This window comes from Dendrobium catenatum, unplaced genomic scaffold (genome assembly GCF_001605985.2).
Source record: "Dendrobium catenatum unplaced genomic scaffold, ASM160598v2 fragScaff_scaffold_390, whole genome shotgun sequence".
Taxonomy (NCBI): domain Eukaryota; kingdom Viridiplantae; phylum Streptophyta; class Magnoliopsida; order Asparagales; family Orchidaceae; genus Dendrobium; species Dendrobium catenatum.
This window is the reverse complement of record NW_021318852.1, coordinates 6823731-6842418: the sequence shown is the minus strand read 5'-3', so window position 1 is coordinate 6842418 and position 18688 is coordinate 6823731. Positions and strand designations below refer to the sequence as shown.

Sequence of the window (18688 nt, the reverse complement as noted above, 5' to 3'; positions counted from 1 at the left end):
CTCCAGGTCAAGTCGTCGGGCCGCGCGGTAAAGAGAAAGAGCACGTGGCGACATGTTATTGGCGGTCGAACGTAGCTCTACGTCCAGTCAGAGGACGTAATAATTGTTCCTATTTAGGCCATCTCTAATCGTGCATGTTGCACGCGTATGCCGTCCATCGCCTGCAATTTCGCAATGTGAACAAAAAATTTGGTTATTTAGATTAGGTTCTTTATTGTTAATTTTTAAAAATTAATAATTTATAAACGCATTGTTTTTAAAAAAATTATTATATTTTTAATGTAATGAAATTATTTAAATTAGGTTATTCATTTAACAAAATGTGATAGCATAATTAATAAGATATAACATTAATACATAAATTAAGATAAAATCCCCAGATTTTTTTTTTTGTTAAAAAAAATACAAATCGGCCTAATTCAAAAATTTGATAAATAAAAAGATATGATTAAAAATAAATATAAAAATATGAGAGAATATACGCTTAATTTTTTTTTGGTAAGAAATAGAGTTATGTTGGAGATGAGTTATACTGTATTTTGTAGTAAAATTTCTTAGTAGTTGTAATCATATGATTTTTTGCTCTTTATGTTTTTTGTGACTACTAGTTTAAATGCACGTTAATAGGACTTTAAAAAATAATACAAGTTTAATAAAATTAAAAATTTATGAAAAATAATTATTACTAATCACAATACTAATATTTAGCAGCCAATTTTTTTGGCAAAGCCAACAAAAATTTATCCTTAACCCTCATTTGAACTACAACAATAGAATAGAACAAAAGAAGAGAATTATAGAAGCATCTTTGCATACTACCCCCAAAAAAATCTTTACAAACAATAATCTACTCAAGGCTTCATTGCTCTAAAGCAATTTGTTTATGTTGATGGGAGGTTAGTTAAATAACTCAAAAAGTATAATCTAAACTGTGCTCCGACCTCTCCTTTAGGGACCAGAACGACCAATATGTAATATTGAATGGCTAGAAGGCTAATGTTTTAAGTGTCAACCATATTCATGTTTAGCCTGCAGGAAGTTGAGATGTGGTGGATGCACATTGAAGCTATTCATACTAAAAGCTTTAGTTCTTCAAGGTTAGGATCATCTCAGAATGATGGATCAGCCAATCTGTTGAAGTTGTTGGCATTTGGGAAATGTCTTTCGCCTAATAAAGAAAAAAATATTGATTGCATTTGTTATTTAAATTATAAGTACTGTGTGGGGCATGACTGATGCCACCTGACAAAGAATTCAGAGTGAGCAACTTAGAGGTGTAGCAAAAAAAATGTAAACATGTTAGAAGATTTGTGGGTGATTAAATAGATAAGTTAACGGATAAGACTCTAGAATGTGGAAGCATGGGAGGCAATGAAAGAAAAATTTAGCACGTAAAGAAGCATCAAATATAAATTGCATATAAAGTTGCACCTAAAATTCAATGTTTTAGATATGAAGCGTATTTGGGATAATTTTTTCACAACTTTAATTTACAAACTACCACAATACTATTTTGCTACAACTTTTTTGTCATTTTAACAAAAATTTATGATCAGAACAATATTTTCACATTTAGATGTACAATTGTGATAGCATTTAAAAAGCTACTATTCAAATTTTTCAAGAGAGAAAAATACTATAATTGTTATATTAATTTTCAAAAACTCAGCTTTCCAGTAATAATTTCACATTACTTGTCTAATTTATTGATTTAATGATAGAAAAATATAATGTGACATGATGAATCATACCCATATCACCAGAATTTTCAAGATGAATCAATTACTCGTCTATTTATTATGAGCTAGAACATCAATACCCCATAAGCAAACACATCAGTCTTCTCATTCACGAAGAATTATTACATCCTCTGACCTGACGTAGAGCTACGTTCGGCCGCCAATAACATGTCTCCACGTGCTCTTACTCTTTACCGCGCGGCCCGACGACTTGACCCGTAGCGGAACCCGGGAATGCTATGTTCGCGATTTTCTCGGTATTGATCGGTATTTGCTCGGTATTGCTTTGCAAAAACGAGAAATACCGCTCCGTGAAGACCAAAACCATGCAAATACCGAGTTGTACCGAGTTTTTTTACAACTTGGTATTTGCTCAGGATTTACTCGGTATTGCTAGAGATTTGCTCGGTATTGCTAGGTATTTGCTCAGTATTGCTAGAAAAAACTCAGTACAACTCGGTACAACTCAGTACAACTCAGTATTTGCTCAGGATTTGCTTGGTATTGCTAGGGATTTGCTCTGTATTGCTAGGTATTTGCTCGGTATTGCTAGAAAAAACTCAGTACAACTCGGTACAGCTCAGTATTTGTTCAGGATTTGCTCGGTATTGCTAGGGATTTGCTCGGTATTGCTAGAAAAAACTAGGTACAACTCGGTATTTGCTCGGTATTGCTAAGTATTTGAAATATATCCAAAAGGTGATGGGATGTTGTTCGGCTCGTCATGGATTTAAAAAAACGCACGTGCGAGAACCCAAAAAACAGCGGGTCGGGTCGGCGTCTTTTCTTCATGATACATGGCGCTAATACATTGGTGGCCGAACGTAGAGGAACGTACATTCACCGGACCGAATAAAAACCCCTCATTCACAACTATGTGCATGAAATATTGAGGTACCATGTATCTGAAATATAGAAGACGATCACTTGAATAACTTGAGATAAACAGAAACTAATTTACCACATAATTTCACAAGAACTAATCCTACCCAAATGTGCCTTAAATCAAAAATATGAAGACATGCTTCATTCGATATTTTCTCCAACTGCACCCTTAAAGCCAACAAATCCTTTCACTATGAAGAAAGCGTCCCTAAAATATTTTCAAAATTACATCACCTATTTTTTAAACTTTTAAGTCTTGTACCATTTACTATTAACACAACTCTTTTCCAGCTTTACTAATTAGGATATGTTATAGGCAGCAAGACAAATTAAGAAACAAGCTCAATTATAATCACATTAACATAAATAACGTAAGAAAGTGAAAACATAATAATCGAAATTCCTGTAATCCTTTTTAAGGGGAAAATAGATGCTAAAAAATAAAATTCATCATCCCATACTTCTTTCAAACTCTCGTGTAATGCACTTATATTACGTGTAATTAAAAAAAAATGCTACTTATAAAATAATTGCACATTCATTAAATGCACTTGAATAAAAGATTAAAAATTAAAAAATGATCATATTAATGAATGAACAAATTTATTAGTAAAAGTATTTGCAATAAATATCATATTAATGAAAAGTTAGAGCTATTCATAAAAATTAATATTTGATCAAATATAATTTATTTATTTTTACAATTTGATAAATAATAGGATAAACAATCTTGAATGCTAATCACAAAAAATATAATATCTTGTAGAAAATTATTTTGATAAAATGATTCTTATTGAAGTAGGCTATTTTAAATTGTAACAATTGACAATAGTTAAATGTCAAATGAAAATAAAACACCACATTTAAAAATAATAATAAATTCAATGATATTTTCTATCAAATAAATAATTTTAAGTATTACATATATTTTGTTTAAATGAATTATTTTATTAAATTGAGTTAATATAATTTCTTAGAAAAAGTATTGAAATTCATATCATTCAATAGAATCTTAGTCTTTTATTTGAACAATTATGATAGATTGCTAAATTTAAATCAAAGCATCAAAAAGATTCATAAATTTTCATGCACTGTGTGAATAGAAATGCATTATGAAAGCAAAATATGACCTATATTTGTGGTAGTCTAAACTAAGTTGATTCCTTGTATAAATCAATTGTTAATAAATTAATTTATCTCGATAGAAAAATGATTTAAATTAAAAATCCATATTTAACTTTATTATTAAATGACTTGAACTCAATTTAGTTAGGATTCTAGAATGATATCTAGATTTTGTCTAAATAAATTTGTTCCATGCATCACATTTAGCTTGATCTTATTTAAAAAATAGTTGAGATAACCTATAGGTTATTTGGATAGTTCAAGATTCTTATAAGATAGGCGTATGAGAGATTGATTTTCATCATTAAGTGGAATATCAGTGATGATAATGAGCAACCTATCATAGCCATATATAAGCCAAAGAAATAAGAGATTTCAGAGGCATGCATGCAAGTATATATAAAAGGTAGATGATTACAACCAACTATAAAGATTTGAACCACTTGAATGTGGTGGAAATTAGAATCGATTTGAATTTACTGTGTAAGATATTATATTATAATGTAAAAAATTTCTATAATTTTATCCTAATCTACCTGAAACTTTATATTTTCTCAACATTGAATTTTTAGAACTTCAAAAGAGATATTGATAAAAAAGATCACACCATGAGCTCTTACAAAGCCCACAAAAGTACAAAACAATTTGCAACATTTTTTAGCAAAACACATCATACACCATTATGAAAAACCGGATAAACTATCACTTTATTGTATTTAAAAAACCAACTACCTATTCGTGAAGGCTCGCAATAGCTGCATGAAAAATCTCCAAGCAAGCTCAATTGATTAATATAACGTTTCTTTCATGTCGTTAGATCAATAAAATACCCACTTGTTAACCTTCGGGCCGAAGCTAATGAGCAAGTAGAGCATGAGGACCCATAACATTAAATTTTTAATCCATCCATTTAATTATTTGCTCAATATTATCAACATATCTAAATAAAAAACATTTACAGCCCACTGACAGGAATAAAGAAGATGAAGTGGAACGTACAGAACAGAGCTAGGAAAAGAAAAATATAATTATGTATATCTCTAAAGCAATATGTACAGCAGGGTATATATAGAAATAAAGGAAAACAAGAAGCCATCTAATAATTACAAGTATGCCCTAAGACAGGAGATAGCCGTTAGCTCTTATTATCCCCCCGCAAACTGAGTGCACATTACTGGGAGAATCAGTTTGTCACGGAGATTTTGAAATCTGGTAATAGGAAGAGGTTTAGTAAAAATGTCGGCGAGCTGATCAACGGAGCTGATGTGTTGTAGTTGGATTGTGCCGTTGTCGGTATGTTGACGAAGAAAATGGAGTCAAGTTCGATGTGTTTGGTGCGAGCGTGGAAGATTGGATTCTTTGCAAGAGCTATGGTGGAGGTATTGTCACAGTGGATCATAGTGGGCTCAGCTTGAGGAAGTAGAAGTTCTTCTGCTAGCCGGCGAAGCCAAATAACGTCAGAAACGGCGGCCGAAAGGGATCGATACTCAGCCTCTGTTGACGACTTGGCAACGGTTGTTTGCTTCTTTACAGACCAGGAAATAAGGGTATTACCGAGGTAGGTACAAAATCCGGAAACTGATTTCCGGTCGGAGACGTCAGATGCCCAGTCGGCATCAACATATGTTCGAAGAATCGAGGTTCCGGGTGAGATGGGTAAGCCATAGTTTAGCGATCCCTTAATATATCGGAGCAATCGCTTAAGCATCTGGAAATGTCGATCGGTGGGAGCATGCATATATTGACATATGCGGTTGGCAGCGAATGCGATATCCGGTCGCGTAATGGAGAGGTACTGTAAGGACCCAGCAAGCTTGCGATAGAGATGTGGGTCGGCGAACAGCTTGGCGTCTGGATCGGGAGAATAGCAGGATGGAGTGATCGGGGTGGGAGCGATGCTACAGTCTTGTAGTCCGTCCTGTTGAAGGATCTTGAGAGCATAGTGTCGTTGATTCAGCATGTATCCGGAAGAAGTTTTTAGGATTTGAATTCCTAAAAACAGAGAAACATCATCCATTTGTTTCACAGCAAAATGAGACCGGAGAAGCTTAAGAAGAGATTGAATCTTGGATGGATCATTTCCTGTTAATAGAATATCGTCGACATAGATTAAAAAGTATAATTGAACATGGTTAAGATTAAAGATGAGAAGAGACGGATCAGAACGACTAAACCTGAATCCGAACTGTAAAAGAAGAGACGTGAGTTTATGAAACCATTGTCTCGGTGCCTGCTTAAGTCCATAGAGAGATCGTTGAAGCTGGCAGACGTAGTGCGGATGCTGTTTATTAATGAAACCATCTGGCTGACGCATATATACTGTGTCCCTTAGATCACCATGGAGAAAAGCGTTTGATATGTCAAGTTGAAGTATTGACCATTGCCGATGGAGAGCCAAAGTTAAGAGTAGACGGATGGTTGGCATCTTGGCTACAGGAACGGCTTGTCGTCTGAATCGGGAGAGTAACAGGATGGAGTGATCGGGGTGGGAGCGATGCTGCAGTCTTGTAGTCCGGCCTGTTGAAGGATCTTGAGAGCATAGTGACGTTGATTCAGCATGTATCCGGAAGAAGTTTTTAGGATTTGAATTCCTAAAAACAGAGAAACATCATCCATTTGTTTCACAGCAAAATGAGACCGGAGAAGCTTAAGAAGAGATTGAATCTTTGATGGATCGTTTCCTGTTAATAGAATATCGTCGACATAGATTAAAAAATATAATTGAACATCATTAAGATGAAAGATGAGAAGAGACGGATCAGAACGACTAAACCTGAATCCGAACTGTAAAAGAAGAGACGTGAGTTTATGAAACCATTGTCTCGGTGCCTGCTTAAGTCCATAGAGAGATTTTTGAAGCTGGCAGACATAGTGCGGATGCTGTTTATTAATGAAACCATCTGGCTGACGCATGTAGACGGTGTCCCTTAGATCACCATGGAGAAAAGCGTTTGATATGTCAAGTTGAAGTATTGACCATTGCCGATGGAGAGCCAAAGTTAAGAGTAGACGGATGGTTGGCATCTTGGCTACAGGACTGAAAGTTTCTGTATAGTTGACTCCGAGAGTTTGATTAAACCCTTGTGCTACTAAACGAGCCTTGTGACGGTCAATTTTCCCATTTGGTAGTAGTTTTGTTTTAAAGGTCCATTTGCATCCTAGAACCGGATCTTTATCAGGTGGTGGAACCAGGATCCATGTACCTTGCCGCTGAAGTGCTGAGAACTCTTCTTCCATGGTCGTCTGCCAATGTGGGATTTTGGATGCCTGGGCGTAGGTAGTGGGAGTGACCAATGTAGAGGTTGTGGCCAGTAAATCAAAAATCTGTTTGGGCTTGTGAATTCCCGATTTAGCCCGAGTCTGCATAGGATGGGAATGAGCTCGTGAAGGTTTCGGCAAACAGGAAGCTGGCGCGGCAATGTGAGTGTTGGTATTATCGAATGTAGACTGAACAGAGGCTGGACAGGATGATTGAGTCGGCCTTGGATTGATCTGGTCGAGACTGTGCGAGATGGACGTAGGAGTGGTAAGGAGCGGTGAGATAAACTGAGATGGTATTTCTGAAGCAGAGGAGTGGTTAGCAGTTGATGACATGTAAGGAAAAATGTGTTCATTAAATGTTACGTGACGAGAAATCTGAATTTTGTTTGTGCTAGTATTAAAATACTTATAGCCTTTTTGGTGCGATGAGTAACCGAGAAAGATGCACGGTTGAGAGCGAGGTGAAAGTTTGTCGGCGGTGTACGGGCGAAGCCATGGATAACATAAGCAGCCAAAAATTCTGAGATGATCATAGGTGGGTGCGACGCCGTGAATGATTTGATATGGGATTTGGTTTGAGTTGGCCTTGGACGGAAGCCTGTTAACCAGATAGGTTGCTGCAGTGACTGCTTCGGACCAGAACTGTTTGGGTAGATGAGCATCCTGGAGTAGAGACCGGGTTAATTCCAAGAGGTGGCGGTGTTTCCGTTCGGCGACTCCATTCTGCTCGGGAGTGTGCGGACAGCTTGTTTGATGAAGAATGCCGTGTGCTGAGAGAAACGACTTGAACTGAGTGCTACAGAATTCTCCGCCGCCATCTGATCTGAACACTTTAGGTGTAGTATTAAAGATATTTTTAACGAGAGCATAGAAGTGAGTAAATTTAGAAAAAGTTTCGCACTTAGAATGCATCAGGTAGAGCCACGTAAATTTTGAGAAATCGTCAACAAAGATTACATAGTATTTAAATCCGTTTAACGATTGAAGGGGAGCGGGGCCCCAAACATCTGAATGAATCAATTGAAAAGCTTGCGAGGAACTAGATATTCGTTTATTAAAAGGGAGTTTATGGCATTTAGCCATGCTACAAGATTTGCAATGAAAATTATTGGTATCAAGATCTAGTGACGGAATCAGCGGATGAAGTTTCCGGAGAACGTCTGGATGGGGGTGACCCAGCCTTGCATGCCAGAGGAGGGTTGATGTCTGCCGAGCGAGATGAGCGGAAGGTCGGTCCGGTGACACGTTCTGTAGACGGTAGAGGCCATTATGTAGTTGACCAAGAAGGAGCGGGCGGTGATCCTGACCATCCTTTATAACAAAGCCATGTTCGTCAAACGAAATAGAGACTTTATTGTCTTTGGTTAGTTTTGAAATAGAGATAAGATTATGAGTAAGAGTAGGAACATGAAGTAGATTGCGTAAGTGAAGCTTACGAGCCGAGTCGGGAATGGGAAGAAGACCTTGACCGGAATGCTGTATGGGAAGAGACGCTCCATTGGCAGTGGAAATGGTGTCCGTACCTTGGTAGCTGGTACCTTGTTGAAGGTTGCTAAAGTCGGGTGTCAAGTGACTGGATGCACCTGAATCAAGGATCCAGTCCTTTGTAGAGACCGAATTTTGTTGAGAAAGCAGTGCTCGTTGAGGAGCTGAATTGGTCGGGGCATATTTTGGATTGTGCCGGTGCCAACAATTCAGCGCAATGTGGCCTGGTTTGCCACAGATTTGACATGTTGGACGATCAGTTTTGGATGTGGGCTGGTTTGGATGTGAAGGAGGAACGTAATCAGAAGCTGAACGAGATTCATTCTTCCGATTCTTGAAGTTGCGATTTGCACCATTGCTGCGATTGGAGCTAGTCCGAGACGTCTAAAACGCAGGATTGTCCGTGGTTGCGCTAACTTCTTTCTGATGGTCTCGTTGCATTGCAATTTCCTCGCTGCATAGCAACGAGTAAAGTGTATCGAGATCAATAGGGTGTAAAGATGTTCGGATAGAGGTTTTGAACGAGTTATAGGAGGATGGAAGGCCATTCAAGATGTAAATGATAATATCTTCTGTGTCAATTTGAGAACCCGACACGGCGATGTTGTCGACTAGGTTCTTGATCTGCATCAGATATTGTTGCATAGAGGAGTTGTTCATCTGGATGTTATGCAGCTCGTTCTTGAGTTGTATAACTCGAGAGCGAATGTTGGGTTGCATCCTTCGTTCAAGAATTTGCCAAACGTCATGCGCTGTTGAGGCCGTCAAAACATAAGGGAGAATAGAATGAGAGATTGTAGAAAACAGCGCCGAAATCAGATTTCGGTCGATCAGGGTCCAGGTGAAGAAGGCTTCACTGGATTGATCGGTAGGACAAGAAGCGGTTCCGGTCAGGAAGCCGGCGAAACCATTCGCCGAGAAATGCTGCAAGATCTGGATACGCCATATGTGATAATTTTCGGGAGACAGAGAGTTAGGAACGAGTGTCTTGAGGTTGGAAATCAGAAACTTCAAGGGCGCCGGAACAGTGTAGTCGGAAGTATTGCTGGAGGAAAGGCCAGGGGCGGAGGTGGGCGAAACAGCTGATTCTTGATCAGCCATGGAGCCGTCTTGGCTCTGATACCATGACAGGAATAAAGAAGATGAAGTGGAACGTACAGAACAGAGCTAGGAAAAGAAAAATATAATTCTGTATATCTCTAAAGCAATATGTACAGCAGGGTATATATAGAAATAAAGGAAAACAAGAAGCCATCTAATAATTACAAGTCATTAAATTTTTAATCCATCCATTTAATTATTTGCTCAATATTATCAACATATCTAAATAAAAAAACATTTACAGCCCACAAAACATAAAAAATGGTATAATAACATAAAACAAATTTAAAAAATAAATCATAATTAAAGAAATATTTTATCAAATTTAACAATTTATTTATTAATAGAAAAACATGAATATATGTCACTGTTCAGAACTTTAAAATTATATTTTGATTATTAAAAAAAATGAAATAATTTGTTTTAAACAAATATCTTATTATTCTTTTACTAATTCGCTTTCAGCCTTATCTTGAGCTTATGGTTTCTATAACATTTTGATAATATTAACCCGTCTATTTTAGTTAACAATTAAGATATTTCATCACAACTTATCTTTATCAATCTTGAACACTATGTGGATGGAGTTGCCATTTATTACAACAAATATATATACTTCAAATGATAGCACAGGACCAAAACGCTTAGATCCATCTTCTTCTTAAAGCTCAATCGAACAATTTAACTTTCAAAGATGAGCTTTTTCCGTAAAATTTTGTAAAATCAGTCTCTAAAAGGAAAACTTATATTAAACAGAAAGTAGACTCACAAACATAACCTTCATGAGATCTTCAATTGAATTGTTTGTCACCTTAATTGATCCTCCATTTCAGTTCAAACTCAATTTAAGAAGAGGATTCATTGCTCTTTGTCACTGATAGTAGTCTTTGGAATCTAGTTTGATGGTGCCTGGCTAGGCAGAATGGCTTGAGCCCATTTGGTTCCTCGGATCAGCTATGCGACAACCCTATCTACTCTTATGCACAACAGATAAATATTAATGATGACAAGAAGAATGGGGGTTGAGAAGGAGCCTCAATGCCTCATCTTTTGTGCGAAGAAGCCAATTAGAAGTTGAAGAGAAAATGTTACGATAGTTGAAGAGATGACAAATGCATGAAGGAGACTAAGAGGCAAAGAAGATGGGAGGATTCATTGTTATAACCTACAATTTATTACATTAAAAGAAAATCATAAATTTTATACTTTAAATGGCAATAAAGGCATGCCCACCTAGATTGAAATTGAAATGGTGCCACCTTTAGTGCTTTAATTAAATTTTAGATTAATTTGGATTAAACTAGTTATTTTGAAAATAATAAAATAATTAATATAATAATAGGAATTAAATGCTAAAGTATAGATTAGAATATATTATTTGAAGAAATAAAATGAAAGGTCAAAATTTGAAGAAATATAGATTAGTATATATTATTTGTTAATTATTTATAATATAATGAACTGACAATATAATATTTGAAGAAATAAAATGAAAGGTCAAAATTTGATATGGGTGGAAACTCAAGCTGCTTATAAGATCGTAGTATAGATTTAGGATGCATCTTATGAAGACTATACACTGCTGCAGATTCTGAAGTGTTTTGCAAGTATACGGGTGAACCCAAGAATTTTGGTTAACATAGAAGAAATACCTGCAAAAGTGTTTTGGAAGAGGAGAAGGAACGAGACGAGACTAACAGAGAGAATGCTATTGCATTAATTTGCTTAAAGTTTTACTGTTACAAGGTGTTAATATATAGCTAAAGTGTAATGCTATGATGGTCTGTTGTAAGCCGTTAGAGGCAGTCTGGCATAGCAGGGAATGTGGAGACGGCTGGAGCAGGGGAGTTCGTTGGAGTCACATGGCTCAGTCGGCTCAGTGAGTAGGTGTGCTATCAGCCCCCCGCAATCGGAGCATCCGATGGTGTGACGGTCAGATTGGTGCGAAGCTTGTGAAACCGAGCTAGGGATAGAGCCTTAGTTAAAATGTCAGTTGGCTGATCAACGGAGTTGACATGATGCAGGGCAACGACGTTATTCTTAAAGTGCTCACTGATGAAGTGATAATCAATTTCGATGTGCTTGGTGCGAGCATGGAAGACAGGGTTGCTCGCCAGTGCGAGCGTGGATGTGTTCACTACGGGAAAACACGCGAATACCGGCGGATTTTCCGGCGGAAACTTTTGGACGGTAATAAACGGCGCAGTCACCGGCGGATTTGTTCGACGTAAGGTTTGCGTCAACTGTTCCGGCGGATATGACGCCGGAATTAAGGTGTTTTTCAACATCGAAAACGATCCGTTTTTTCGCCGGTAATTCGTCGGATCATGCGCTGGAAAAATTTCAGACGCCAATTTCGCGCCGGAAATAATTTATCGACGCGGCCAAAACCGGCGTATGAATTTCCGCAGAAAAGTCCGACGGAAACGTATGATTCCGTCGGATTATCTATGTTTTCCGGCGGATTGTGTCCGCCGGTAATAACGGGTTTTCCTGTAGTGGTTGTTGCAGTGAATTGCCGTCGGCTGGAGCTGTGGTAGGTTGAGTTCTGCTAAAAGTCGGCGTAGCCAGATGACTTCTGAAGTAGCAGAGGATAAGGCGTGATACTCGACTTCGGTGGATGATTTGGAGACGGTGACCTGTTTCTTAACTTGCCAGGAGATCAAGTTCGGACCGAGGAAGGAGCAGAACCCCGTGATAGACTTTCGGTCGGTTCTATCGGCGGCCCAGTCAGCATCCACGAATGTTTTGAGTTTGATATTGCCTTTGATGAATGGAAGTCTGTAGTGTTGTGTTCCTTTGATGTAACGAAGCAGACGTTTGAGAGTTTGATAGTTTTGATTTGTGGGGTGGTGCATATGCTGACAAATATGATTTGTGACAAAGGCGATGTCGGGTCTTGTAATGGTGAGATATTGGAGAGCTCCTGCGATTTCCTATACGTGTTTGGATCAGCAAGAGGTTGATCAGGAAGTGAACTGGTTGCTGATTTGGTCGCCAGCGGAGTGAGTGCAGGATTGCACGAGGAGAAGCCAGCAGATTGCAGGAGATCTCGTGCATAAGGTGCTTGATGAAGAAACAGGCCATTGGGCGTCCGTTGAATCTGAATGCCGATGAACGTATTGACGGAGCCGAGCTGTTTTAGGTTGAATGCAGCTTGTAGTTGTTGTAGGAGACGCCGCATGCTATCTGAGTTGTTTCCTAAAATGAGCAGGTCATCTACGTAAATGAGTAGATAAAGCAGTGTAGTCCCTCGGTTGTATATGAGAAGGGAGGGGTCAGATTTGCTGAAAACAAAGCTGAATATTAGCAGTGTTGAAGTGAACTTGTTGAACCACTAGCGTGGGGCCTGTTTAAGGCCATATAGGGACTTGTGGAGCTTGCAAACGTGGTTCAGGTGAGCTGGATCGATGAAGGCAGGAGGCTACTTCATGTACACGTCTTCATGGAAGTCGCCATGTAGAAATGCATTGGAAATGTCGAACTGTTGGTACTGGCCATTCGTGTTGGAAAGCAACAATGAGAAGAATTCGGATGGTAGGCATCTTGGCGACTGGACTGAAGGTCTCATTGTAGTTGATCTCGTATTCTTGAGCAAAGCCTTGTGCTACAAGCCGAGCTTTGTGATTTGCTACGGTGCCATCTGGATGTGATTTGGTCTTGTATGTCCAGCTGCACCCGAGGATTGGTGTGTTAGGTGGAGTTGGGATTAAGGACCATGTTTTCTGAAGTTGGAGAGCATTGAATTCCTTGGCCATCGCTGCTTGCCAATGAGGTAGGAGAGTAGCCTGGCGGAAGGTGGAGGGAGTGTGAGCAGTTTGAGTAAGAGTTGAAAGATCGAGAATGGTTTTTGGTTTTAAGTGACCCGTTTTGTAACGGGTGAGCATGGGGTGATGTATAGGAGAATAGGTGGATGATGGTGGGAGGGATGGAGGTTGAGGTGAGGTAGAGAAAGTGGGTGAGTTGGATGGAAGTGGGACATGATTGTGGGAGAAGTGGATTGAGAGTGTGATGTAGTATTTGGAAGTGATAAGGTGGATGGATTTGGATTATTGGGGAGGAGTGAGTTGACTGTGGAGGTGGGTATGAGCATGAGTAGAGGGGAAGGAGGCGTTGTGATGGTAGATTGAGATGGTAGCGAGTTTGTTTGAAATGGAAAGATATGTTCATGAAAAACGACATGGCGAGATATGTGTATCTTATTGGTGGATAGGTTGTAACAGCGATAGCCCTTGTGGTATGAGGAGTAGCCAAGGAATATGCACTCTTGGGAACGTGGTTGAAGTTTGTTTGAAGTTAAGGGGCGGAGCCATGGTAAGCAGAGACACCCGAACGTTCTAAGGTGATCATAGGTAGGTAAAAGGCCGTGGATGAGTTGAAAGGGGATTTGATAATTGTAAGCTCGGGTGGGTAAACGGTTGATTAGGTAGTTGGAAGTGAGGAGGGCTTCAGCCCAAAAATGTAGTGGTAGGTGGGCTGCTTGAAGAAGGGTGCATGTGGTCTCAATGAGGTGGCGATTTTTCTGTTTGGTGAGGCCATTTTGTTCCGGTTTGTAATGGCAGGTAAGTTGATGAGTAATGCCGTTTTCGGTGAAGAATTTCAGGAATGAGTGATTTATGAATTCGCCATCGTTGTCGGAGCGGAAGTTAGTGATGTGGTGTTGAAATTTGTTAGTTACCATTTTATGGAATTGTAGAAATTTAGAGAAAGTTTTAGATTTAGAGCTCATTAGATATATCCAGCAAAATCTGGTGTGCGTATCAATGAATGTAATGAAATATTTATAACCATTCATAGATGTAATGGGAGAAGGCCCCCATACATCGGAATGAACAAGAGAGAATGGAGAAGTAACCTGTGCAGATCAAATTGAGCTGAATCAAATCACATTCAGCTAAGGTCGGGTCAGATTTGGGCCTGAAATTGACTCGATCCAAACCAATTTGGGTTCGAACCGGCGCAACAAAATTAATTGTGCAAAAATAGGTCCAAAATAAAGCTCAACTCAAATTAAATCAAGTACGACGCGACGAAACCAAACTGATCGAGTCTAATTAAACACGCTCGAGTGCGATTCAGCTCGAGTCGGGGCGATTCGAGCTCGAATTGAGCTCGACGGGGTTCAATTAGATTGGCTGAGAGTGCTCGAGCACGCTCGAGCCAAAAACGAGGTCAACAAACGGCTCCAGATGGCATAGTTCTCACTGTTGAGCTGAAGATTGACGATGGATTTGAGGTTGGACATTAAGAATTTAAGAGGAGGCGGTATTACGAATTCTGTCATGGCAGCGGAAAGCGATGAAGCTGGTGGAGTTGCAGCTGAGGGCGGTGCTGCTGTGGCGGATGAATCTTGATCGGCCATTGGCGATGAAGCTTGGTGCTCTGATACCAAGAAGAAATACCTGCATAAGTGTTTTGGAAGAGGAGAAGGAACGAGACGAGACTAACAGAGAGAATGCTATTGCATTAATTTGCTTAAGGTTTACTGTTACAAGGTGTTAATATATAGCTAAAGTGTAATGCTATGATGGTCTGTTGTAAGCCGTTAGAGGCAGTCTGGCATAGCAGGGAATGTGGAGATGGCTGGAGCAGGTGAGTTCGTTGGAGTCACGTGGCTGAGTCGGCTTAGTGAGTAGGTGTGCTATCAAACATTGGATTGTTTAGATTTTATTATATTTTTACTTTTTTTTGTTTTCATTTTCAAAGAAAGTAAAAATATATTTGGTAGTTAAAAAAAATTAACTGGTTTGTTATGCTATATATAAGTAAGGAATAGCATTTAATTATTCTAAATAATATTTGATAGAACAAAAGAATATATTGTTTACATTAGAATTTTAAAGGATATTATTATTTAATATAATTTACAAATTATTGTATTTACTACCTGGAGCCACATTACATAAAAAATATACTCTCTCACTGTTTTTTTTATCAACAAACTTTGTACTGCAATTATTGTTATATTTATTAATGATTACATTACTAACAATCAATTTGCAAAGGAAACTAATATTATATTTATTAATGAAACTCACCAAACTTCTATTACAAAAATTTTCAGCTGTCCTCCGATCCAAGCATACATCAGGTTATAGGTTCCTTTGGCTTTATTGTTTTCTATTTTCCAATTATAGTTTTTTATTAGTTTATTTTTCTCTAAGGAGCAATTATTACGTCCGGTCACCGAACGCGTTCATAGGCCAATAACCACGTGCCACGTCACCTGAAACTCGTTATTACTCGGTATACATTCGGATACGTTCGGATTTGACCGGACGTAATAATTACTCATTATCAAGAACCGCTTCTTGCCATTTCTCCTACTCCTTAACCCATCATGAAAAATGCTGATTTAGCCGAAGCTATTCTAACCTTGCAAACCAATTAGAAATTGGAATATTCTGAAATACACATGTCTCTCCAAAAGGCTGATGTCCAGTTTGCATCCAATGCAGCACATCTTTACAACAATTACATGCTTTCATGGATTCCGTTGATGAACCTTTGGATAATTTGTACAATGACCGCTCAGATTCTTTTTCCCATCAAGATCGAACACCTTTCTTCGGTTGGCATTCTTGGTTCCGCTAGCCGAATTCATTCTCTACAAACCCAGCTATCACCTCCGAATTTTTATTATTAAATCAATGAAAATTGGACTCCGTCGCACCGAAACTTAGATATTAATCTCATAAATACTTTGATTTTCACAACACGCTTGAGTGTCATTGTGTACGCATTGCTTCCTTTCAATTTGAAGGCCTAGCCACCACTTTCTTAGATTGATTTTATGGTTTCTTTACAACAAAGATTTGGATTTCTATCTACGATGATTTACATGGCACTCTTTCCAAATTAACTAAACAAAACTCTATTCTGGAATACCAAATTGCCTTAAAAAACCTTGCCTTTAATGTCCATCATCTGTCTGAATCCACTCTCATTGGTTATTTTATTTCTGGCCTTAAGCAAGAAATGTCACAAACTTTTAATTGCAAAACCTACCTCACTTTTGGATATAATGGCATTGGCTAGACACCATGAATCTAAAATTAAAGATTTTTCTTTCTATATGATCATAGTCTTGGCAAAAACCTTTTTCAAATCCCACAAATCATACACATATTGTTCCACTATCTAATTTGAAACCAACATCTAAATATTCCCCTTCAATTACCCAATCTGGCTTTACCTCTTTAACAACAAATCACATTATTTCTAAACCCACACATCTTCTAATTCATAAACTATCACCAACAGAAATTTAGTTTCACCATGATAAAGGACTTTGTTTCAATTGTGATGTAAAATTTGGCTAGCTATCGTTGTCCAAATAAATTCTCTCTTTTACTCAACTGATGGGGACCATAAACCGCTACAGGCTCTCAGCCACACTGGCTGTTTTACTCTTAGTACACAATAATGTTACACACACACCCACTACCTAGTTACTGCTTTATTTCCCTTCTTTTCCCTAAGTTCGTTATTGGCAGAAGTAGTGGCTGCTATATAAGTATTTTTACAGCTCACTACAGGGAATACAAGAAATATACTTCTACCCAAAATTACTGTTCTATTGCCTGTTCTTCCTTCATTTTCTTGCAGGTCCTTCGCTCGGTGATCGGCGGAACCAGACGTCCTCCTCGCGGGTAACGGGTGAGTCCGTCAGTTGGTATCAGAGCTGGCATTGTAGCAATGGCCGCAGAAACGTCCCGCAAATCTCACGACGACGATCGGAGTGTGGAAGCCTTGTGGGCAGCGCAAGCTAGCTTCATACGGCAACTCAGTGACCTTCGAGCGGATTTCGTCCGCCTCTCTACTGATTTACGCAATGAGATGATGGATCTCAAAACTTCGGTAGGCACATTACTTCAATCTCACACTGCTAATATGACGCACAGACCTCCTGCGGCTCCAGTAAGAATCCCGCCGGATCCAGTGGGATTTCCCAGATTACCGAGGAATATCTCTGCGGAGATTATCGATTCCGATGATGAGATTGATTCGAGGCCTCGGCGGGACGGAATCGATTCCGGCGATGAAGATCAGTTTCGATATCACGATCGTCACCGTCATCGGGGACAATACCAGAACCATCATGGTGAGTTTCGTGTCAAATTGGATATCCCATTTTTTGAAGGGCGAATACACATAGAAGACTACCTAGATTGGGAGCGTGCAGTGGAATCCTTCTTTGAATACATGGAGATCCCTCCCGATAAACAAGTCAAATACGTCGTGTGCCGACTAAAAGGCGGGGCGAGCGCATGGTGGCAACAGTTGATTCAAACACGCCAACGCGAACACAGGGGACCAATTCGGAGCTGGACACGAATGAAGCAACTTCTTCGAAACCATTTCTTGCCTACTGATTTTGAGCAGATGCTCTACTTACAGTACCAGCAATGCGCCCAAGGCCAGCGCCCGGTCAGCGAATATACGGAGGAGTTCTATCGCCTGAGCGCTCGAAACAATCTTCAGGAGTCAGAAACTCAAATGGTGGCTCGATACATCGGAGGCCTTAAGGAGGCACTCCAAGACAAACTAGAATTGAATTCGGTCTGGACACTCAGTCAAGCCGTGAATTTCGCGCTGAAAGCGGAGACGCAGATTACGCGTCATTCACGCAGTTATTCCACCAGGAAGAGTTACAATGATTCTACTGTTGATGCCAACAGGGCCGTTCAATCTGGAACCAGGAATGTCCAACCGCAACGTAATCTACCACCCACACCGTCCACTCAAGGAGAACCCCGTAATCTATCCAAGGCTCCGATCGCTACTAGAGACAACCCATACAGTAAGCCGAGCACCTTGAAATGTTTCAGATGTTTTCAACCCGGGCACAAGTCCAACGAGTGCCCAAGTAGGCAGAGGATCCAAATTTTGGACGGAGAACAATTACCTGGAGCCGAAGAATCTGCTGAAGTTGAACATGATTCTTATAATGGAGTTGAAGACGTCTATGGTGATGATGGGGAACCCGTGGTCTGTGTATTACAAAAACTGCTTTTAGCTCCACGTACACCCGTGTATTCCCAGCGTAATGCATTGTTCAAGACTCGTTGTACGATACAAGGGAAGGTGTG

The 18688-nt window shown here is 39.2% G+C and overlaps 1 protein-coding gene across 1 annotated transcript; it reads right to left on the bottom strand.

Annotated features, from left to right (window-relative positions):
- Nucleotides 1-12040: 12040 nt before the first annotated feature.
- LOC110111965 (uncharacterized mitochondrial protein AtMg00810-like) lies at nucleotides 12041-12780 on the bottom strand. Its single transcript, XM_020844036.1, has 2 exons — nucleotides 12479-12780; nucleotides 12041-12377 (listed from the first exon to the last, which is right to left on the bottom strand). The coding sequence occupies exons 1-2, from the start codon at nucleotides 12778-12780 to the stop codon at nucleotides 12041-12043; spliced, it is 639 nt and encodes a 212-aa protein (XP_020699695.1).
- Between the last annotated feature and the right edge of the window lie 5908 nt (nucleotides 12781-18688).

Coding starts and splice junctions, on each gene's coding strand:
- LOC110111965 (XM_020844036.1), bottom strand. CDS start 12,780: ATGCGGCGTCTCCTACAACAACTACAAGCTGCATTCAACCTAAAACAG. Junction 12,378..12,478: donor CAAGACCCGACATCGCCTTT/GTCACAAATCAT, acceptor ACAACACTACAG/ACTTCCATTCATCAAAGGCA.